General features: G+C 35.6%; 1 protein-coding gene across 6 annotated transcripts in view; it reads left to right on the top strand.

The window, feature by feature from the left end:
• SPAG9 (sperm associated antigen 9) overlaps window positions 1-25226 on the top strand; it is a 150866-nt gene that overhangs the window by 96990 nt on the left and 28650 nt on the right. For all 6 annotated transcript variants that reach the window (XM_059047189.2, XM_059047186.2, XM_067022163.1 and 3 more), the window contains 7 exons: window positions 6367-6574; window positions 7085-7184; window positions 11939-12060; window positions 18486-18543; window positions 20213-20365; window positions 20828-20879; window positions 23104-23234. In XM_059047189.2, coding sequence (XP_058903172.1) covers window positions 6367-6574; window positions 7085-7184; window positions 11939-12060; window positions 18486-18543; window positions 20213-20365; window positions 20828-20879; window positions 23104-23234 — 824 coding nt within the window. The remainder of the gene's footprint in view (window positions 1-6366; window positions 6575-7084; window positions 7185-11938; window positions 12061-18485; window positions 18544-20212; window positions 20366-20827; window positions 20880-23103; window positions 23235-25226) is intronic.

Consider the following 25226-nt stretch of genomic DNA (forward strand, 5'->3'; position numbering starts at 1 on the left):
ATAATCTAAAACCAGTAGGAAAATAGCACAAAGACCAGATTGTTTTCACTATGGTATCTCAAGTGAAGCTAAAAGTAATGACACCTGTTCTGTTTTATTGTGTGATAAAAAATGTATAACATAAAATTTACTATCCTAACCATTTTTAAGTATACCGTTCAGTAGTGTTAACACTATTCACATTGTTGTGAAACAGACCTCTAGAACTTTTTTGTCTTGCACGTCTGAAACTCTATACCCATTAAACAACAACTCCCCTTTCCCCTCTCCCCTCAGCCCTGGCAACTACCACTCTACTTAGTGTTTCTATGAATTTGACCACTTTAGATACCTCATATAAGTGGAATCATGTAGTAGTTGTGCTTTTGTGACTGGCTTATTTGACTTAGCATAATGTCCTCAAGGTTCATCCATGTTGTAGCATGTGATGGGATTTCCTTCCTTTTTAAGGCTGAATAATATTCCATTGTATACATATACCACATTTTGTTTATCCATTTCATCCCTCGATGGACATTTGGGTTGCTTCTACCTCTTGGCTACTATGAATAGTGCTGCTGTGAACATGGGTATACAGATATCTCTTTGAATCCATTTTCAAATCTTTTGGTTTTATACCCAGAAGGGGTAGTGCTGGATCATGTGGTAGTTCTAGTTTTAATTTTATGAGGAAACTTCATACTGTTTTCATAGCAGTTGCACCATTTTACAACCCCACCAACAGTACACAAGGGTCCTAATTTCTTCACATCTCACCAGCACTTGTTATTTTGTTTTGTTGCACAAGAGTGCCATTCCTTTTAGTTATAACACTGGAACCCCAAGTCAGGTTGCTCGTTTTTGTGGGCATTTTCCAGTGACGTGAAGGCCTACAATGTAAGAGTTTCTTAAAGACTGAAAGAGTGGGAATGGGGTTACAAAACAAGTAACGTTTATCAGAAAGAGACTTGACCACGTGGTAAGTCTCCATTTTTGGCACCCACCTGTGTCATTGAAGAGGATATCTTAATGGCATCAGGCAATTGAAATTGATAGGCCAGTGGTCTTCAGATAAATAAGGCAGCATTTGTAGTCAAAACTATTAGCCAGAACAGTACACCTGGCATATGACCAGCATAAAATAGGAATTAGAGGTCTCCAGAAGTCACAGATTGAATGCGAAACAACAGCATGCAACTTCCCTATAACTTTATGTTGAATAATTTATGTAAATGCTTCCAGTTTCCATTTAGGTCCTAGTAAAAAAAATTTCCCTCATTTTGTACCTGGTATCATGTGTACTTATTGTTGACCAAAAGTGATACATTTTATCTTTCAGCCGGCTAATATTTAGGTTTGTCTTTTTTCCTTCTATCTTTAGTTGGAGGCATTGTTAGTGACAGAATTTCATAATTTCTTCCATAGGAGATACAATATAAGAATATTGTGCCCTTGGCCAAACACATGACAGAGACTTCCCACCTCATTGCTTTCCTGCTAATCTTGGGAGCTTTATGTCTCCACTATCTGGGAGACCAAGGAGAAATAAATCTTTTGAAAACTATTCCCTAAAATTCAGAGCTTTTCCGTCTTCAGCTCTCATTGTCTATCCCTGGGATCCAGCTGTCAGAAGTACAGCCCACACTGTGAGCTATTTTAATGTTTCTAAAATATTTTTATGTGGTAAAAGTATAAAAGGGAAGTGAGTTACAGATCAATAATCTCATGTTATTTGGATAGCATTTTAAAATATCATCTTCTAAGCAGATCCTAATTTACCACTTCCTTGTAGCCCTAAATCTTGAGATCCCCTGAAGTGTCAGAGTCCTTTTCCTGTTTTAGGTTAAGCTCTCTCCTGGTTACTTTATTTCATACTCCCAGATCCACAAATGATTTTGGGGAAGAGGGCTTTTGCCAAGCTGTTTATATTGTGAACTTTTAAATTACTACATAATTTTTTTAAAGGTAAAAATAGCTAGACCTTGTGGGGTAGGGTGATATGAAGGACGAGGAAATAATTTCTCTACTTGACTTTTATTTGAGAGATAAATGACAAGGTCAAGATCGACCTCCAGTTAAGCTTCAAAGGCATATAATTTTCTCATTGTAGATGAACTTGATATTCTCTAGGGCTTTCTGAATCCATAGTCTTGATGGGTTTAAGCGCTGTCCATCAATAATTCATCAGAACCTGGACTCTTTATATTAATTTTAAAATGTACTTTATATTTTAAACTTTTAAAGCTTGGGAATTCATGTATATGATAACATAAATGTGAATTAGCCAGGCTGTTAGATTAACCAAAATAATGCCACTTCTATTTTTTCTGTTAAATAGAGTACACATCAAAACAAAGACCAAGAGAGTGGTACTCAGGGTGACTTCTAGTTGTTTTCAGTATAGTCCTCTTTGGCTCCAGAAATATTATTGTCAGTTTTCCAGACTCAACTTCTAACAAGCTAATTTGCTTGATGAAATTTTTATCAGATACTTTTATATTAGGTGCCAGTCTCCAGCTCCAGTAAATAGTCAAATAATTTTGTCTTTTAATTTTAACAGGGGAGGAGGTGATAGAGGATTGAACTATTAATGTATTTGATTTGTCTTTCTTCCCATTGAATATCAGCTCTGTATTTGAGATGCACAGAAAAAAATAGTTGGCTGCATAATTCAGCTGATTTTATTAGCATATGGTTAATATTGCAATATTTGTAATCAGTTTGTGGGTTTTTTGTCGTTGTTGTTGTTGTTGTTGTTGTTGTACGCGAGCCTCTCACTGTTGTGGCCTCTCCCATTGCGGAGCACAGGCTCCGGAGGCACAGGCTCAGCGGCCATGGCTCATGGGCCCAGCTGCTCCGCGGCATGTGGGATCTTCCCGGATCAGGGCACGAACCCGTGTCCCCTGCATCGGCAGGCGGATTCTCAACCACTGCGCCACCAGGGAAGTCCCAAAGTTATTTTAAACACAAGGCAATAATGAATGGATAGTCCCAACTCATAAATAGTATAAATGGTTTTCTTTTTCTCAAAACTTTCAAATTGAAAAGAGAATTTCATCTAGTTATAGTAAAACTTACTATCTGTAGTCTCTTTATATACCTAGAGAAATTGTTTTTGAGTGACTCCCCTGGTGGTGCAGTGGTTAAGTATCCACCTGCCAATGCAGGGGACACAGGTTCGAGCCCTGGTCCAGGGAGATCCCACATGCTGTGGAGCAACTAAGCCTGTGTGCCACAACTACTGAGCCTGAGTGCTGCAACTACTGAAGCCCACGTGCCTAGAACCCATGCTCCACAACAAGAGAAGCCATAAATAAATGAATGAATGAATGAATAAATAAATAAGGTGATGAAGACCCAACGCAGTCATACAAATAAATAAATAGAAATTATTTTTGAGACCATACTTCATACATAGATTTATATTCTGAATTTTATAATTTTCTTCTACTTAAAAATATATTTAGAAGTGCTAACAAGAGCATAGTAAAAGCAAAAGTCACTCATTATCAAACTACCCAGTGGCAACCACTTTTAGAATTGTCATGAGTGTCCTGACATAGCTCTTTCTAGCCATTCTTAGTTGATTATGCTATACAGAACTGTTTTAGTCCTCAGTCTCTTCGCAGAATATTGTGAATATTTTTCATCTCAGTAGGTATTCTTCTACAACACAGTTTTTTAAATTGCTGCATAGTATTCTGTTGTGTGGATGTTCTATAATTTTCTTAATTTCCTATTTTGGAGCATTTAAGTTGTTTTCAGTTTTTTGCTGTTATAAATGACATCATCTATTCATCTCTGATTATTTCCTTAAAAGTATATATATATTTTTTCCAATTTAACATAACATTTTCCTGTGTCATTGAAAATTCATTTTAAGTAAGTATTGTATGCTAATATGGATACGCCACTTTATTTTTCTTTTGATAGATTCTGAATCTCAGATGAGATTTGTTTTTGCTAAATGGATCATCTGTCATGGATATATATGTTTCTTAAAATGATGATGAGCAATAAATAATCAGTAGCTGACCAACTATTATAAAAGTCCAAGTACAATATAAACTGTCAGAAAATGAGACTAGCAAAAATTTACTAGGATGACGGTCTTCAGCAAATATTTGGGTTTTATCCACGTGTTAGAGCTTAAACCCACCAGAAGAGCTAAGATATTCAAGACTCTTAGTGAGTACAACATGCTAGGTCACAGTCTGTGACTTTATAGATTTCTCATTATTAAAAACAAAAATAAGGGGGGAAAACCTCCAAAAGCCTGGGATAGGGATGAAGAGTGTGGGTTGGAGGACTATTGAAGGGATAAAGAGCTCTCGGTTTTGCCATAGAAAATATATTTTCTTATGCATGCCCTTTGTTCTCATCTGGTAATTGATTTATTTTAGTTCAGCCATACATCAAAATGCATTATAGTAAATTAAAATATTAAGAGAAGAAAATGGAGACGAAACATTTTAATGTTGTAAAACTAAGAGGTTTGGTAATGGTTAAGTTCTCCACGTGTGATTACTTTCATTGTAGTTGCTGTCCATCATAGCATGTGTAAGTTGACTATATGTCAAAAAATGTTTTCTTATACTTGAAGAGAGTCTTAAACTTGAACACCCCCTTACTTTTCAGCACTTAAAATAACCTAAATCTCTCAGACAGTGTAAGATTGGTATAGTGTTAGTTATTTTTAATTGCTTGAATTCTATTCCATTACTTTTATAGCTATAATATATTTTATTTTATTTTTATTGAACTATAGTTGATTTAGCTATAATGTATTTTAAACCATGTTCTTTAAAAGTTAAGAAAGATAGGGCTTCCCTGGTGGCACAGTGGTTGAGAGTCCGCCTGCCGATGCAGGGGACACGTGTTTGTGCCCCGGTCTGGGAAGATCCCACATGCCGTGGAGCGGCTGGGCCCGTGAGCCATGGCTGCTGAGCCTGTGTGTCTGGAGCCTGTGCTCCGCAACGGGAGAGGCCACAACAGTGAGAGGCCCGCGTACCACAAAAAAAAAAAAAAAAAAAAAAAAGTTAAGAAAGATAAAATTTTAAAGAGGGAAATAAAAATCACTAATAATCATCCCCTACCATAGCACAATTTAATATTTTTATATATTCTTTTTTTCTCCTTAGGCCAAAAACATGCATCGCAAAATTTTCAAAGTTGTGCATAATGTATTGTTATAAATTGTACTAAATAGCCAACATTTTAAACACTTAGTATGTGTGAATACACCACTAAGTCTTTATCTAGACAAATTTAGAATAATCCAATGAATTAGGTACCATTATCTCTATTTTACAGATGAGAAAACATAGCTATAGGAAGAATACGTAACTTATCCAAAATTATACATTTGCTAAATTCACTAAATTCACCCTAATCATCATCATCATCATTGCTAGTACTAAACATTTTGTCACATTCTCTTTAAGACTTGGGTACTTTGCTGTAAAGAACTGCCTCATTATTGGTAGCTATTGGACAGCTGTTTTTGATTATTTTGGAGTCACAAACCCCACTGAAAATCTGATAAAAGTTGTAGATTCTTTTCCTAGAAAAATTCATTGTACATAAATGTTTGCATAAATATTCAGTCTGGGCATGTACTTCTTGAAGCCTATTGTGGATCTTAGAAGTAGTTATCAAATTTTAATGATTATATAAATGACCTGGATTGCTTGTTAAACATGCAGATTACCTGATCTCACTGCCCAAAGTCTGGGCTTGGACTTAAGAATCTGTCCTTTTTACAAGCACTTCAAGTTATCTGGATGCAGAATTTTTTTTTTTTCTTTTTTTTTTTTGGTGACGCCTTGCAGCTTGCAGGATTTTAGTTCCCCGACCAGGGATTGAACCCGGGCCATTGGCAGTAAAAGCACGGAGACCTAACCACTACACTAGACCACCAGGGAATTCCCTAGACGCAGGATGTTTTAAGAACACTGTTTACAAAACTGTATCCTGAGATTAAGAATCTTGTTATTCCATTGCTATTTTAGAGTAGCTACCACACAGTACATGCTCTAAGTGTTTGGAAACAAGTCTTTATTATCAAATGATTTTACAAATTAGGACTGCCGTTACAAACTCTGATGATGACAGTAATGTATGATTTTATTGTTAATACTGCCACTCTACTTTTATCTTCAGGTCTTCTATTTAGAAGAATCTCATGTATGTCTGGAAAAATATGATTGCTTAAATATTTCCCAATTACTTGAAAATAATCTGCAGAGATTATTTATTGATTTCCTTTGGTAATCAGTGACTTACTGTTTTTAATAGAATTTTCTTTCAAGTTTCTTAACCCATTTAAAAGATAGTTTTAAATAAATTACTTATCAGAATGTTTTCCCTAATTATATTTATTCATAGGATGAAATTTCTGACGTTAGCCAGGGAGGATCTAAAGCTACCACTCCAGCATCAACAACTGCTTCAGATGTGGCAGCAATTCCTAGTGATACTCCCTTACATGAAGAGAATGAAGGATTTGTGAAGGTTGCAGATACACCAGATAAGTCAGAGAGAAGCAAGCATATTGAAGTACAGGTAGTCCAAGAAACTAGAAATGTATCAACAGGTAAGTGACCCTAGTTATTGACATACTGACAAAGTATTCAATAAATCCAGATGTGGATATGACATCTTTGGGGTGTTGCTGCCATAGATTTATAAAACTGTTCAATTGTAAATAAGCTTTAAGATGTGATGATTAAATAAAGTTTTAGAGAGAGAAGTGGTGGGGCAGTGGCTGAGGGGTTGAGAGCCTGAAAGGCAGGAGGACATTCTTTTTCTGTTCCCTACCTTAGGTCATTAGTCTTTGTCTTTAATTTCTCTGTATTTCACCCCTTAAATACAATGAAAACAGTGAGTTCTGGCCTGGTGTACACTGAACTGTGTCCAAAGAAACACAAATGAAAACTTTCTTTGGTTATTTTTTAGTTGCTCATATTTACTGTTAATTGAATATATGACATATTGTCTATCTAACCTTGTGTTTCCTAGAATCAACTTTAAAACATTTTTTATGATCAAATGATGTATTTACAACCCATATGCATTATTTTTTTTTATCTTGTTCTTTCCTAAGACTCTGCTGAAAATGAAGAGAAGTCAGAAGTTCAGGCAATCATTGAATCCACTCCTGAGTTGGATATGGACAAAGATCTCAGTGGATATAAAGGCTCAAGGTACTGTAAAAGCCCGATTAGGACATCTTATCCTTCCCTTTCCCCTCTCCCAAAGCACACTGTTGTCCCCTGGTCTCTGACCAGATAAAATGCATTCAAATGTTTTGCTGAAGAAATGTTGATATTATTTTTCAGTTTTCTCTTTTTTGAAGCTGGGTATTGTACATAGTTTAAATCTTCTGTGAAGTGTTACCTTTACAGCATCAGGGACTAGGAGCACGTGGACGGATGGGGAAAAAAGACAGCCAAGGAGCAGTCCCTACTTTGTGGAACTTGGGAAAAACATAACAGCAAAAGTGGGGAGAATATAATTTGAAGAAAATTTATTCCTTCCCCCAATCAGGAAGAAGGCAATATATTCTCTTCAAAACTGTAATGTTCTCATTACTAGAAGAAATTAGTCTCATTTTAGTCTCATTTTATATGGGGAGGCTATTTAGAGGTTAGAAGAGAATGGTATGTATCATCTTAATGAAGATCATCTGAAATATGTTCAAGAATGTCACACAAGAGCTGCTGCCTTTTAATTTCTTCCATAAATTTTATTTTTTAATTAATTAACAATGACCATAAAAATATATGCCATTTTTTTGATCACTGCTAGACATTATATGCAGTAGTGGTTAAAAAACATGAGCCTAGAATAAGACTACATGCATTCAAATCCTGACTTGGATTTGAATCTGAGGTAAGTTTCCTCATCCATAAAAGAGAATTATGATAATACTTCAGATGTTTGTAAGGAGTAAATGAATCAATATATGTTAAATCATTGGCAAAGTGTCCAGTTCAATAAATGTTAGCTAACATTATTGTTACCTTCATTATTGTTTTATATAATTTTATCTTAATTATATAACCTTATGAGGTTGATGTCTTCACCCCCATTTTACAGATAAGGAAGCTCAGAGTTGTACAGTAATTTGTCCAAGATTACCAAGCTGGCAAGAGGTGGAGCTGGGATTCAATCTAGGACTCTGATTTCAAAGGCTGTGCTCTATTGAAATATTTTTTTTCTTTATTGTTTATGTAAGAAATTAAACAATGCAGAGTGTGAAAAGTGAAATTTGCTTCTTATTCATCCTCTCCTAAACCTAAGAGATGCAGCTACTTACTAACAGTTGTGCACTCTTGTCATTCTGAACCTGTTTTTAAAAAGCAAAAACATTTTTATTAGACTAAAGCATGAATGGCATTATTAAGGTCAAATCGTAATACAAAATATGAAGGGCAATAGTAGGCCCTTACCCCTACTGACCCCTCATTCCCATTCCCAAAAGGCAATCTCTATCACTTCTCAGATCTCTTTGGGTATTTATCTTTAGGTATCTAGATCACATCCTTATGCTGTTCTTCCTTGGTCTCTCTGTTTCTCAGTTGGGATTCAGTGAGAAAATCAAGTCCTAAGGCCCTAAGGCACCTCTTGTATATAATGAGTTAGCTATACTCCTGTGCAGGGACTTCCCTGGTGGTCCAGTGATTGAGAATCCGCCTTGCAATGCAGGGCATGCCGGTTCAATCCCTGGTCAGGGAACTAGGATCCCACATGCTGTGGGGCGGCTGGACCCATTCACCACAACTAGAGAGCCTGCGTGCTGCAACTACAGAGCTCACACGCGCTGGAGCCTGTGCACTGCAACTACTGAGCCTGCACACCGCAGCTAGAGAGAAGCCCACGCACTGCAACGAAAGATCCCGTGTGCTGTAACTAAGACCCGATGCAGCCAAAAAATAAATAAATAAATAAATATTTATACTCCTGTGCATCTAGATCAGTACTAGCTATATACTTTCTTTGGGAGAATTGAGCAAATAGTCACTCAAATCATTTTCTGTATTCTGTGGATCATATGAGGAGTCCTGGTTTTAAAAAGGCTTCAATATTAGCTATTAACTTTATAGTGGAAGATGACAAGGATATAGCTCTTTAAACCATCATCTTTCCTTTCATCCTCCCAATATAATTATATCTCAGTTTATGTTAAATTAACACTCATTGTTTATATCATTACGATTATATAAATACTAATAACAGCCTAGCCACAGAATACACTATGATTACATTTCCTTTCTTTTACAACTTTGTTTTTCTTTAATTTAGTAAAGCCTCGGGGTTTTTTTGATTTTGTTCTGTTTCTTTTGCTTAGGTTTCTACATAACCTATCACTAATTCACTAACAGATACCCTGCAAATCATAAATGTAAACATTCTCAAAATGGCCAAATAGAAATAAAACCAGTTTCCTGGAACCTTCTATTACCATTCTCCAATGTAGACATTTTTGTGTTTGCTCTGGTCCTGGAATTTGCTCTCATTTTCGTGCTGGGAATTCTTTTCACCTCTCTCCTTTGTTCCATCTTCTGTTTCCTGGATACCATGACATCTAGCTTCTTGATTTATGCCTTTGTTTTGACAGAATATATTCTTACTAGCTTTCCTGGCAAAGGCTGTTTTGGAAGTAAGTTTTTTGAGAACTTGAATGTGATAAATGTCATTTAAAGGAATGATAGTTTGGCTGGATATAGAATTCCAAGTTGGGAAATCTTCAGAAGTTTTTCTTCAGAATTGTGAAGACATTAATTCATTGTCATGTTTAGTGGAGTGTTGCCATTTGGATTCTTGCTTTTTTAATATATTCTCTGTAAGCTTTTAGGATCTTTACTTTATCCCTATTTGTTGTTGTTTTGTTTGTTTGTTCCTTTTTAAAAATTCATGATGACATGTTCGGTGTAGGCATCTTCTTTTGTATCTGCAGTAGTCCTTTCATCTGGAAATTCATATTTCCCAGTTGAGAAATTTTCTCTTATTTCTCCTTTTTGTTGTCTTTTCTTCTCTTTTTCTGGAATACTTATTAGGTAGATATTGAACATTCTGGACTGACCCTCATAATTCCCTTTTTCCCCTCTTTTCTGTCTCTTCTATTTTTGTTATATAATTTCTGGATGATTTCTTCAACTTTCTCTTTCAACCCTCATCAGTTTTTTTTTCTAAAAGTTTCTTGTTTTTCTTGGATAGTTACTTTTTATAACACCCTATAGTTCTCTTATGGATGTAACTTTATTATGAAAATAAAATTAATTTTTTTTAAGTTTTTGCTGCTGTCTACATTCACTGTCTCCTTTTACTCTGAGTGTTTTGGACTCAATTTTATGATACAGGCTTTCTTCGATTGTCTGGCTGTTTTGCTCATACGTAAGTAAATGACATTGATTCTCCAGTTTTCATTTAACCTTGGCTTCCATTGTTCAGGGAGCAATGCCAGAGAAGGGAGGTCTCACTGTCCTGGAGGGCTGGATTTAGGTCTCATATAGCTTCTTGTGCTGTCTTTCATCACATCCCTCTATCTTATGTTCCCTCTTGCATGCTTCTCTCTGCAGATTGCTGGTTCCTTCAATTCCTGAGCCTTTCAGGGGTTCTGGCAGCAATCTGACTTCCTTCCTAAACACTAATGGCTTAAGTTGAAGCTTTGTCTGGTCTGTTAAATCAATTTCTACTGTTTGCCCATCTGTTTTCCATCTTATATAATTTTGTTCACATTTCATCTGCTGTAGTTTCTTTTTCTGTTCCCTGTGTCCTTGTGGGTGTATACTTTTTAAATTCCTTTACTGTCATTTTAGTTGAGTTTCTGAATTATTGGGTGATAAATGACTATGTCCATCGTATTTAACTGGAAATCCTGTGCAGACGTTTTTCTATTAATGTAACACTAATGCATAAACATGTACATTTCCCCATTCTCCTCCATACCCCTGCAAAAAGGGCTTATACTATACATACTGTATTGCAACTTGCTTTATAAAAAGCACCTTTATATAATGGGTTTCTTTCATTTCTAAAGCTGTATTTTAATGTTTTTAAAGTTGAAACTTTTAGGTATATCCATAACTTATTTCATCTGTGCCCTGTTAATGATCACTTGGGTTGTTTCAACTTTTTGCTGCTCTGACCATCCTTTTACATACATAATTGCCTTCTTGTGACAGGGGCTTTGTAGGATTTTTTATTTTTTATTTTATTTTTTTATTTGTGGCCACGCTGCACAGCTTGTGGGATCTTAGTTCCCCAACCAGGGACTGCACCCCAGCCACTGCAGTGAAAGCGCCAAGTCCTAACCACTGGATTGCCAGGGATTTCCCTGTAGGAATTTTTTTAACATCAAGTTCTTGGGTCAGTGGGTATTTACATTTTAAATTTTGATACTGCCAAGTTGCCCTTAAAAGAAAAATAAAATGGCCATGCTAATTTATACCCAGACAACATGGACCATGGTAGTTAAGATCATGGATTCTGAAGCCTGGCTGCCTGGGTTTGAGTTCTGCCTCTTTGACTCACTTGCTGGATGATCTTGGCAAATTCCATAACCTCTTTAGTTTCCTCTTCTGTAAAGTTGGGATAATAGCAGCAGATCTTTTGTAGAGTAGGTGTGAAGATTTTAATAAAGTAGTCTGTGAAAGGACTTAGTCCAGTGCCTGAACAATGCTGAGTAGTGCTCTCTTTTAGCTGCCATTTATTGTTTGTGTTTGCTAGGATCTCATCACAAAAACATTCTATATATTCGTCAACAGTTCTCTCTGTGGAGTTTAATGGGAATCTCTTATGAAACCCTTGAGAAATCCTTTTAAATTATATTTTATATTAAATGTAAATTACAGGTAAAAAAATTCCTATGTAACTTAGCCTTTTGTATTCATTTTGCACTGTTGAAAACATCTTTGACATATTTGTTGATTTGGTTTTGGTTTTTTCTGCCTAGCACTCCCACCAAAGGCATAGAGAACAAAGCTTTTGATCGCAATACAGAGTCTCTCTTTGAAGAACTATCTTCAGCTGGTTCAGGTCTAATTGGAGATGTGGATGAAGGAGCAGATTTACTAGGTATGATAATTTATCTGAAGTAGTATCATACTGTTTTAAAAATAGATTTTTAAAATGATTTAATTGAAAATTTCTTTAAAATATCTCTAACTGTCAGGTGGGGCAGAGTTATTCCACTTTTACATAATTAATAAGAATGTATTATTTGAGATAATGAAAGTTTTAAATGAGAATATCTTCACTTATGGATGTGCCTAGAATTGAATTGCATTTTAGTTTGTATTTTGAATTCATGTCACACAATTTATTGAACTCCTGCTATATTCTGAGAACAGTATTACATAGAAGAAGCACAGTGATATATGTATATATGGGGTATATGTATAGATGTATAGATTTATGGATTGATGGATAGTTAATTCCTGTCTTAAATAGCGTTCATTGAATCCTCTTGACCTTAATTAAATAAGAAATTATAACACTTGATTTTTCTGAGATTTCACAGAGTATTCTGTTTTAGCTCTTTGGGAAATGTAATTATTTTAGAGTTTGTATTGTTGAAGAATATCTGGTTTGAAAAGGATAATGCATTTGGCTCTTCTCCTATTTATCTGGTGGCCTTTGCCAAATAGCTTAACCTCTCTGGACATTAGTTTTTTTGTGTATAAAAAGAAAGAGTTGGGCAAGAGTTCAAGGGTTGGACAAGCTACGGCTCCTGGGTCAAATCCAGCTCACCTCCTATGTGTATGAATAGAGTTCATACAGCCACACTCATTTTTCACAGATTGTTTATAGTTTCTTTTACCCCACAACAGCAGAGTTATGTTGTCTGTAACAGATTATGTGGTTTACAAAGCCTAAAATATTTACCATCTGGCCCTCTACAGAAAAAGTTTGCTCTGCTCTAGGTGATCTCTAAAGTTCCTTTCAACAATAATTACATGAATGGGACTTCCCTGGATGTCCAGTGGTAAGACTCTGTGCTTCCACTGCAGGGGCACAGGTTCAATCCCTAGTCAGGGAACTTAAGATCCTTCAAGCCATGAGGTGTGGCCAAAAAAAAATATTACATGACATGTCAATTAGCTTTGGTGTGCCTTTCTTACAACTTAAGACCTTACAGATATTGAAAATGTTATAGTATTAAAAAAAAATCTATGCCTTTGGGATAGATTCTGGTCTCCAAACATTTTTTGTATCCCTTAGTGTAAATTCAGTACAGATTACACTGTTCTCAAAAGGTGCTGTTTGTCAGTTCTTGTGAACCTAGAGAGGTGTTACTTGCATTCATTGGTTAAATTTATTGATTACTAGTTACGTCCCCGACAAGTATTTTTTGAAGGAAATACAAATTCTGTCTAAACAGACCTCACAGTCTTATGTAAAGTAAGAGAGATTGAAAGTACATAAATAAAACTTACTTAGACATAGACTCCCACCATTAAAGTCTTAGTAAAACATTGGATGCAATTGAATGAGCTTGCATTTCTCAAGAAAGGCTAAAAGATTAATTCTTAAGGAGCACTCCATTTTTACATTTACATTTATACTCTTTGTTAAGATTAAATTACGCATGAAAAGTTCCTTTTAAGATTTGATTGGTTTAAGAAACTGATTCCCTGGCAAAAATTGAGGGGCAGATGCAAAAAAATGTTAGAAAGAAGAATTTTTTAATATTTAAACTTATATTCAGATTTATATACAGTGAAGTTCAATTTTTTGTTTTAACAAATGCATAGAGTTGTATAACCACCACCAGAATCAATATACATCATCTAAAAAAAAATTCCTTCTTGCTTCCCCTTTGTTTTTAACCAGAATGAAGTACTTTTTAAATGTTCTTTGTACACTCTGCTTCCTTATAATCCAATATTGAATAATATCATTATTGATGTTATTGGCCCCAAACTTCCTTCCCTGTAGAGTTAAGAAGCCACATAGTACTTAGAAATAATTGTGGTCTTTTAAATCAAGTATTTTCCAAAAGCTTCCATTCTTTAAGTCAGAAAATGAAGCATAATAAATAGGTTAAAAGCAAAATTCTGATTTCCTTTCCACTTTGAAAAAAAGAAATAGACTGTAAACTACTGTCTTTTCCCTTTTGCAGATATTGATATATTTATCTTTAGAATGTTCCAGATTAGAAGTTTTAATATATCACCTTAAGTGTAGTGACTTAAGCCTACATGAATACTTTTGGTCAAAGATGTTAAATGACATCTCCAAGGCACATAGTTTTTCCTTGGCTTCTCTTCTGGTCAGTTCAGCAATAGTAATTGCAGTGTAATACTCACTAAATGGAACATAGTTAAACTAGTAAAATTGTTTCTCACAAAGTTCCTTAAATGAACTTTGGTTGATAAATAAGTACATAGTCCATTTCTATAACTCATTATTCATTTTTCTAATTGCTGTGTTGTTATAAAACTCTTCCCTTGTTTTTGAAATCATTATGTGTGTAGTCAGTATTTAGATTATTTTTTTCAGATTTTAATAATTTAAAAGAGGTGATCCCCCACAGTTGGTCCTTTATCTTGATTGATGTCTCATCCCTTGACTTTATTTCCAATGATCCTTTTCTCTATTCACTTTAGTCACTTAGCCTCCATGGCCACGTTCTAGAACTTGAAAATCATACATTCATACATCCTACTCTTGAGATTTTCTTTCTCTTGATTAAATTCTATTTTTTCAACTTCACTATTTTTACTAACTTCTTCCAGTTATCATTTTTTTTTTTTTTTTTTTTTTTTTTTTTTTTTTTTTCCAGTTATCATTTAAACATGTTCATGTCTTTTCCATTTTAAAATAAAACTACTGCCCTCCTCTGACTCCCTATCTTTAGTACCTTTCCACCCTATCACTTACTCTTCTCCCATTTCCAGGCGTGCTTTTTTGCAGAAATATCGGTGAGGTAGGCGTCTGTTATGTGCCTGGCACTATTCTAGATGCTTGTGATACACCAGTGAACAAATACTTCTTGAAAGGGTGGCTACTTTTAACTGGGAGGATTTCCCCAGTCCCGCTTGCACCTCATCTGACTACAATCTGGCATTCTGCCCCACACTAACCTTCCCTGAAACAACTTCTTGTTTGCTATATCCAGCTGTTCCTTCTAAGTTATTTCACATGACTTCTCAAATAGCATTTGTCTTTAAAATGGTCTTTGCTGGGTTTCTGTGGTATCAGGCTTCCCTGCTTTCTTTCCTGCCTCTGACTATTTCTTTTCTGTCTTCTTTGCAGGATCCTCTTTCTCCACCCATTTTTCAGATGTTCCTAGCCCAGTCTTGCTTCCATGTTTGGGAGGTCTTATTTGCTCTTGTTTCTTGGCTTTCATGGCTAATTGCTCCCAAGTCTTTCTCTCCGTCCAAGATTTTTTTCTACAGCCCCAGACTATTACTTCCAAACAGCCCATTAGACATCTTGAAGATGATTCGTAGAACTTTATAGTTGATATGCCTAAAGCTCAGTTCATCAACATCTTTCTTTATTGTCCTGTCCCCAAAGGCTGTTCTTATACCAGCATATACTAACTCAATGAATGACCTCACCATCAACTCAATTCTCCATCCTAAATCTCTCTCACTTCCCTCAAAACCAGTCATGAAGGATTGTTTGCTTCCTTCCTTTTTTTTTTTTTTTTTGTGGTACGCGGGCCTCTTACTGTTGTGGCCTCTCCCGTTGCGGAGCACAGGCTCTGGATGCACAAGCTCAGCGGCCATGGCTCACGGGCCCACCTGCTCCGTGGCATGTGGGATCTTCCCGGACCGGTGCACGAACCCGTGTCCCCTGCATCGGCAGGCGGACTCTCAACCACTGCGCCACCAGGGAAGCCCTGCTTCCTTTCTTAAAAATGAAAATCTATGTATCTGTCTCTGTATCTCCTTCTTGCCTCTGATTAAATGGAATATCCTCCTCTAGGAGTTCTGCCTTGATCCCCTAGTTAAAGCTCAGTTGTCTGGAAACATATTCCCATAGCACTGAAGTTTATTATGCAACTCTTCATAATACTTTATTGTAGTTTTTTAGTGTGCCTGTCTCCCTGGCTAAACGATAAGCTCAGTGTGGCAAAGACAACTATATCTTTTGTTTGCTGTTGAGTCTTTGGCACATAGCACAGCAGCTAAGCGAATGGATTGTTAAATAGTTTTAATAGTTTTGTTTCACCTCTAAACCTATGCTTCTTTACCTTTTGGAATTAAAACTCCTTTACAGGAGAATTTGTAACAGAGTAGTGTAGTTTTGGAAAAATACACATACAGAAATAGATAAAACTGCATATTTTCTCAAGGAAGTGACAGATAATCCAGAGCCCATCTATGGACCAGCTTGAGAATCAGTGCTAAAATCTAAATGAGATGTCTATTTTTAAAACCGTCAGGCAGGTTTTTTTTATTGTTTTAATAGGTAAGGTTTCCAAATATGTCAGACCTAAGTTTATGCTTAGTTGAAGTCATGAATAGAAATGGGGCCACTTCAAGTTATGTTTTTCTTGTAGTTATTAGTTAGTTTTTATTGATACATTTCAAAGTGAAAATTTTGGACAATCCTATTGGTTATATATTAAATTTATACACTAGATTTTAGGAGAACTCTTCATTGGGAAGGTATAAACTCTAGAAACTACATTATAGGATATGATTTCCATAGAGTACATATTTCAAAAATTTTTCCTATTTATAATATTTATAATTTATTGTATTTGGTTTCTCGATATCTTTTCAATTTTATTGGCTCCTCTCTCATTTTGAAATAAGTGAGTGTAGATCTTGCTTTCTGAAAACAATCTAATTGAGATTCTCATTCGTTTTTTCTCTTGGGCTGCTTACCCAGGGGAATATTCTGGTGTGTATGCTTTTAAATACTTTAATATTACTGCTTTTTAAGCTAGGTGGTCTTGGCTGCTGTTTAATGCTTTCTCTTTTTTTTTTTTTCTGCTCAACTATTTTTCCCCCTGCAAATATTTTCAGCTTTTGTGCTTATCTCCCTATGTGCTTGAGAGTTTAGCAAACATAGTCATTATATAAACTTTTTTTCACCCAACCTTAACCATATTTCTTTTGACTCTATAACTTTATTGAAAAGTTAACATTAGTGTTTAAAGCAAATATTTCAACGTATCTTGTCAAAATTCATTTTTAAGTTGGAATTTGGAAACTTTTAGTTTGTCTTTATTTTCAGCTTTTGGAAATATGTAGATGATTAAATAAGCTACTGTTTCTGATATTTATTCTTCATGGCAGAAGTACCTTCTTCTTTAAGAATATTTGAGGTAATTATAATACAGACAAATTATGAGTCCATATGTGAGCATTGAACTTTTAGCATTCCTAGATTAGTTGCGTTTAAAATTATCTTTAAGTTATTTGAAATATTACCTCTTTTTTAAAATAAAGGGACATGTTAACTCCTTTAACTTACATTGTTTTCATTAGAGACATTTACTTCCTTTTTTAGGTGGGTTATGAATATTACTTCCATTGTATGTGATTTACCAATATTAGTGGAGTGATGGGTTTTTTGTTGTGCTTGCTTTGCTCTGTTGTAACTTTCTGAGGTATATTCCCTAGTGTGTTGTTTGATTTCTTCAGTTTCTTGTGAGTAGCAAAGTAAATAGCTTTCTTCTCCCTAAAGATCACTACATTGGATCTTGCATTGAATGCTCTACCGCCTACCTTATAGTACTCATTAAATTATTAAGCATGATTGTATAAATTGATCCCTAAGCATCATTTCAGAGGTGGCACTTTGAAGAAGTCTTTATATTATTGATCTGGGATTTTCACTCTAATTATATTCAATTTTATTTTGCAAAAGAGTTGGTAACATATCAGAACATCCTTATGAATGAAGGAAATCATCTTGATTTCTGTCTTTTGCACATCATTATGCATTAAATCATGACATTGTGATTTCAGATGTTTTTCATATCATGCCTAAAATTACAGATTAATGATCTGTTTTCATTCTGTTTCTTACATAAAACATTTCTTGTTCTTTGTTTTTGCTTTACATGGAATGCATGGGCTTTAAGACCATAATTTCTTTGGTAAGGTTTCATCTGCATTGGGGTCTTTCTTGTTTCTTCCTGTTCTCTATTAATAAGACCTAATTTTTAGGCAAAATCCTGCAATAACAGGTGTGATTTAGAAATGATTTCTGATCCATATTAATGCTACTCTTTTTTCCCCCTAAATACTGTTACTTTTTAGACTATTTGGCAGAAAAGTCTTCATTCTTTTGAAATATTACCTATGAGAAGCAAAATACCAACTAAGAAAATCTTTAGCTTTGTTTTGTGGTAGATAATTATTTATAATTTTATAATCCATACAAGTAGATACATAAAATGAAATTATAGACAAAATGAGATTACTAAAGGACAGATAAAATTTATAAAATAATATTTGTGACTATAGCTTATTATAAGTTTATATAATTTTAATAAATTTATTTTCAAAGTTTTAATCTTTTTTCTTTGATAGGAATGGGTCGAGAAGTTGAGAATCTTATATTGGAAAATACACAACTGTTGGAAACCAAGTAAGTATATGCAAAATTTTAACAGGGAACAAAAGATACTGAATTTTCTTCTCATCCAATTCAATGGCACATCTTTAATTTAACATAGCACGAATGCAGTCTCACTACCCCATGTCCTTCCCCTTCTCTGTGTATGGGCTTGTGCATACACACGTACACAAGCAAATAGTTAATGGGACCTAATTTCACTGATGGTATGTTTCATTACTCTGTTCTTTTCAGAAACAGATTTTGATCTCCTTTCTACCCTGCAAGTATCCATGCCTTTCTCTTAATCTTCTGGATGTGTCCTATGTGGTTTTTGCTCCCTCCCCTGGGATATCTATTTTCTTCTCTCTCCTCCTGGGGCTTCTTTTATTTCTGCATAAATGTTTTTAATCTATATGCGGTTCACCTCTTCAGAACTCTCCTCCATAGAGGCAATTTGTGGAGTCTTACTTAAGCCCTCAAACACATTGGAGTTTTGTTTAGTGCAGCGGGGTCCTGAGTTATGTGGAAAAGCAGATCAGGCCCCTTTGTTAATTTGCTGTGTCAGAGCAACTTTGTAATATCTGTGTATAACCAAAACAGAATGTAGCTCTAATGAGGTTCTATATCCACAATACCCAAAAGGAGCTAGATCTTAGATTTTTTTTTCATTTTTTTCAAGGTTAGACTTTCTTATTAATTATTAAAGGTAAATTCAAGGATTAATTTTACTTTGTTGATTAGATAATATCTTTTCAGAACTTATTAAGAACGGTACCCTTATGGATACTGTTTGTTTGTTTGTTTAATTAACCACTTTATTTATTTTCGGCTGTGTTGGGTCTTTGTTGCTGTGTGCGGGTTTTCTCTAGTTGCAGCGAGCGGGGGCTGCTCTTCATTGCGGTGCTCAGGCTTCTCATTGGGGTGGCTTCTCTTGTTGCGGAGCGTGGGCTCTAGGCGCACAGGCTACAGTAGTTGCGGCGCGTGGGCTCAGAAGTTGCGGCACGCAGGCTCTGGGGCACACAGACTTCAGTAGTTGTGGCGCACAGGCTTAGTTGCTCCACGGCATGTGGGATCTTCCCGGACCAGGGATCGAACCCATGTCCCCTGCATTGGTAGGTGGATTCTTAACCACTGAACCACCAGGGAAGTCCTGGATGCTATTTGTTAAAAGTTTAATTTTATTTAATTCTGACTTTTTAATAATTTAGTGGTCTGTCTTGCCTTATCCATTTAAAATATATATATATATATATATATATATATATATATATATATATATATATATTTATTTATTTATTTATTTGGCTGCACTGGGTCTTAGTTGTGGCACGCGTGATCTTCATTGCAGCTTGCAGGATCTTTAGTTGCAGCATGTGAACTCTTAGCTGCAGCATGTGGGATCTAGTTCTCTGACCAGGGACCTAACCCGGGCCCCCTGCATTGGGAGCATGGAGTCTTAGCCACTGGACCACCAGGGAAGTTCCTCCATTTATTCTTTGTTTGATAAGAAAACAGACCATTGCTTTGTGGGGTTTTTTTAAAACCTTTATCTACAGACAACACCAGGTAGAATACCTTTGAAGGTTTCAGTCATTATTTAGCTTTATGATTGTAGTTACTTTAGTCTACAAGAGAAATAAGCTGTGAGATAGAAAGAATATTTACTTGTAATGGTGCTCTTGAAATATGTGTTTCTTAGAAATGCGTTGAATGTAGTGAAGAATGATTTGATAGCAAAAGTGGATGAACTTACCTGTGAGAAAGACGTGCTGCAAGGGGAGTTGGAGGCTGTGAAACAAGCCAAGCTGAAGCTAGAGGAGAAGAACAAAGAATTGGAGGAAGAGCTTAGGAAGTAAGTTTTCACTATTTTGTTCTAAACCAACAAGCTTTGCCAGTGTGCCATCAAGGTTATAGGTGTAACCCTGAGACTGCTGCCTTTAGCGCTCTCATGAATGCCCCAGAGCTGCCTGGGATAGGGTTAAGTGCTTGGCTGGTTGCCTCTGCTCTGAACAGACCCTTCCATTTATTGAATATTATAATTTTTTGTGCATGTCATGATGCGAAAGAAGTTAGAAGAACTGTTCAAATATTGCTAATCAGGAAACTGTAAACATTCATTATTTTCCTTTTCTTTAATGCCTGGTTTTCTGAGAACAGTGCTATAATAATGTTCTCCTAAATGAAAGCAGCTAAATACCGTTTGGAAAAAGAAAAATAATCGTTTAGTGGTACTTAAAATTTTTGACCTGTTCTTTATTCTTTAAAAAGGTGAAGTCAACTCAAATAACATGTTTTGTTTTTTACCCCCCACTAGAGCTCGTGCAGAAGCTGAAGATGCAAGGCAAAAAGCAAAAGATGATGATGATGTAGGTTTATAATTTTGGACTTGTTTTCTTAACTTACCATATTTTGGTATTTTGGGGAAATCTTGTTAATTAAGCTTTGGGTATAGCATTATAAAGATGAAAAGAAAAAGTTAAAATCATGTTTATGATCATGAATAGGATAGATCATGCTCCCACATAGTATCCAGATGCTAAGCTTTCTAGCTACACGCATTGTGCTCATTTTTCCTCCGTGGCTTTGTGCTCCGACTTGTGTTTGCATATTCAAGCTCAAGGACCAGGTGGCATATTTTGGAGTTTTTTGTTTTTGTTTTGTTTCAAATTTTAACTTAGAAATATATGAAAGCTTTAAGAATAAAAATAGTTTAATGGTATTAAACATAAAAAGATGAAGTCTAGAAACTTTAATACTAGGCAATTAGCCCATATTGTTGTCAACATATAAATACAAAAGAATAAATATGAACTTCTTGCCAATGTTATTAGCATGCTAGTTATTCTGTCAGTAGCTATGTTATCATTCCTATCACAGGTGTTTGCTGGTCAAGCATCAAACTTGAGATATATGGATGTCCTCATCAGAATGATTATTTTGTGCCCCTTCAATCTCTTATTTGTGTTTTTATACAATATTTGATACATTTAAAAATATATGTAACATGTAAGTTATGAATGATAACTTATCAACATTATAATAAATTAACATTATGAACCTACCATTTAACCTAAGAACTAGAACATTATCAAACATTGAAGATACCCTGTGCTCTTCCCTCTAGAGGAAACTACTATGCTGTATTTATCATTTTCTTAACTTGAAAAAAAAAAAATTTTATCATACCACACATGTATGTATGCTTACAAGGTATGATTAATTTTCACTATTTTTGTGTTTTATATGTATTTAGCCTTGGAGACTTGCTTCTTTTTCTCAGTATTATGTTTTTTATATTTACCCTAGTTGTAGTATAGTGGTATAGTTCATTCATGTTTACTGCTTTATAATATCCCATTATGAATTACTACAATTTCTGTATCTGTTTTCTTGTAAATGAATATTCAGGTTATTTTCAGCTTTTTACTACCACCAACAATGCTGTTATGAACATTACAGTGAGATTCTCCTGGGTATATACCTAGTAGTGGGATTGCTGTGTTGCAAACTCAAAATCCTTTGATCATTTGTTGTTTGACTTTTTTTTAAAGGAGAGGTTAAGTTCTGCAGCAGGAGGACAAAGGAGACTGCTGAGGGATAAGCTAAGCTCAGCCTCTTTCTTACTGTCCCATGCCTTTCAGCTTTGATTCAAAATGTGCATACCGCACTCAGCAAAACAAAAGCCCTACAGTTAACCCAACCTTCCTCTCCAGAAGAGCCTTTAGAAATCAGCAGTAGAAGGAAGTTGACTTGAGCATGCCCCTTTGGGGTCTTACCATGCTCATATTCCTTATTCTCCCTAATCATAATTCTGGTTAATACAGTTGTCTCCATCTTGTTATATTCCTTTTGGTGTTTTAGTGACTCCTAGCATTGGGTACCTTGGTAGCTAGCCAACCTTGGTAGCTAACCAACAAGTTTTTATGCTTTTCTCTGGCTTTGAGTGTGTATGTAGATTGGTAGTTTGAGATAAATGAACCCCTTTAGGAAATTACTTGTAATTGTTTTCTGAATAACTAGCATTTGTTATAGAACATGAACTTAAAATACTGTTGTGAGAACAACATTTCCAGGCGCGTGTATTAAATCTATAGAGATAACAGCTTTTTTGTTTTTCTTCAAAATCTGCACTATTCTTTTTTTTTTTTTTTAAATAAATTTATTTATTTATTTTTGGCTATGTTGGGTTTTCGTTTCTGTCCAAGGGCTTTCTCTAGTTGCAGCAAGCGGGGACCACTCTTCATTGCGGTGCACGGGCCTCTCACTATCGTGGCCTCTCTTGTTGCGGAGCACAGGCTCCAGACGCGCAGGCTCAGTAGTTGTGGCTCACGGGCTTAGCTGCTCCGCGGCATGTGGGATCCTCCCAGACCGGGGCACGAACCCCCATCCCCTGCATCGGCAGGCAGACTCTCAACCACTGCGCCACCAGGGAAGCCCCATGATTTTATTTTTATTAGGCCATTTTTCTTTGTTATTCATTAGATTAGAAATTAAGGGATGTTAAAAGCTTAAAAATTTTACTTAAGTCTGCGATAACACTAAAACAGTTACAGACTCTCAGAGTGATCTGTAGTCTTCTTTTCGTTGTAGAGTGATATTCCCACAGCCCAAAGGAAGCGGTTTACTAGAGTAGAAATGGCCCGAGTTCTAATGGAGAGAAACCAATATAAAGAGAGATTGATGGAGCTTCAGGAAGCTGTTCGATGGACAGAGATGATTCGGTTTGTATGAGAAGTACCTCTGGTGTTTTTCTCCTCATTGTTCACTAGGTTACTAATTGTTTACTAATATTCATTTCTTTATTCAGAACTAGAGTCCTGCCTTGGCGATCCAAGCGCCTTGCTCTCTTTACTAGGAGAGGTCTAAAGAAACACTGGCAATTAGTAACAGAATGTGATCAAAGTGGGTCCCTTTGGGGCCAGTGAGGCCTCTTGGAGAATATTCCCACAGCCTCTAAAAGGCAATTAAATGATGATCTGTCGATGAAAATAATCAATAAACAATCTATAATTGGAATGAAAAGAATTTTATTTGAGCCAAGTGGAGGACTATAGCCTGGGAGACAGCCTGTTGGATATCTCTGAGGAACTGCTCTGGAGAAGCATGGTTTTCAGCACAGTTTTATATCTTGTCAGAACAAATAACATCAAACAAGTCACAGATACATTCCTTCAAGGTTTCAAAAAAGCCAGATCAGCATGTACACAGTGAGTCAGTATGGCCTTGACACCTGGGAAGGGAGTTTTATCATCAAGAGAGTGAGTTACCAGCATTGGTATCCCAGGAAGGGAGGCATTTCACCTTTATCTTTAACAAGGACATTCTTTACTTCTGGTCAGTGCATCCTTTTCTTAAATAATTAAAGCATATGTACAGTATATGTTTGATAGGCCACAAATAGGCTGTTTTAGTTCGCATAACATTTGAGTTAAATCATGTATAAGCCAGAATACTTCCCCACACCTCAATATGTGAACATTTCTTTCATCATTTTTTGAAAGAATGTAGAAATTGACACTACTTTTGCAGTGATGTCAGGAAGAGATAAAGTTTTCATTTGCCACATAGGAAACGAAATCAGTCTTACCCGCCTTTCTGAGTAGTCATGCAAAAAGCAACCTTCAATTGACGTCTTTGTCAGTTGGATCTTAAATCTCACCTAATGCTGCCATCTAATGGTCATATCTTCAGTAACAGCATTCCTTATTTTAATTTTAGAAAGAGCTCATGAAAAGTTTGTAAACTAGTTGCCCCCTAATTTGCCCATATTTTTCAGTTTGGATTGTCACATCAGATTTACCAGTAACAGTACACACTGATACCTTGTTTTAAAGTTTATGAAAATATTTTCTAACCACCAACTTTTCCTTCCTTATGATTATGTCCTTAACAGTAATAAAAACATTTTGTATAGCACATTTACAATTTGCCAAAGTTGTAATTCCTTGTAGCTGCTAAGAAGGAAGAAGATTACTATCTTAATCTCTATTTATTGGACAGAGAAACTAATATACTATCAAATATGTTCTTAACTCCAGCTTTTAAGGGATATGGAATAAATAATGAGTGAAAAAAAACTGAGGCATATAGTCAGGTTCCACTTTTCATTACTATTTTTAATTCTAGCAGTGAAATGGTAGTCAACAAGTGAATAAAAATGGTAACTTAACTTTCTTCATTGAATTAAAAGATGTTTTAAATTCAGTCCTTAAAAAGAGAAATGTAAAGGGGACTCTGACAGTGATAGTAGAATCCTTACAACCTTACTAAATCAATTTGCAGTGCCTTTTTTTTTCTTTTTGAAATTTTGTCAAATTATTGAATCAATGCAGTTTCTTTTCTTTCCATTTTAAAAATTATTTATTTATCTATTTGGCTGTGTTGGAATCTTTAGTTGTGGTGCCCAGGCATGTGGGCTCCAGTGTGCACGGGCTCAGTAGTTGTGGTGTGTGGGCTTAGTTGCCCCACGGCATGTGAGACCTTAGTTCCCTGACAAGGGATTGAACCCTCGTCCCTTGCACTGGAAGGTGGATTCTTAACCACCGGACCACCAGGGAAGTCCCAATGCAGTTTATTTTCTTCCCTGCTCAGCTTTTCAGTAATGGAAAAGTTTTAGTCCTGTGAAAAATGACCCATCAGAACAATAAAGTTACAAGCTAATTTTTGAGAGCTGGAAGTATAAAACAAATGGTACCTTTATGTAGAGACAGGGA

The sequence above is a fragment of the Kogia breviceps genome, chromosome 19 (assembly GCF_026419965.1).
Source record: "Kogia breviceps isolate mKogBre1 chromosome 19, mKogBre1 haplotype 1, whole genome shotgun sequence".
Classification (NCBI taxonomy): Eukaryota; Metazoa; Chordata; class Mammalia; order Artiodactyla; family Physeteridae; genus Kogia; species Kogia breviceps.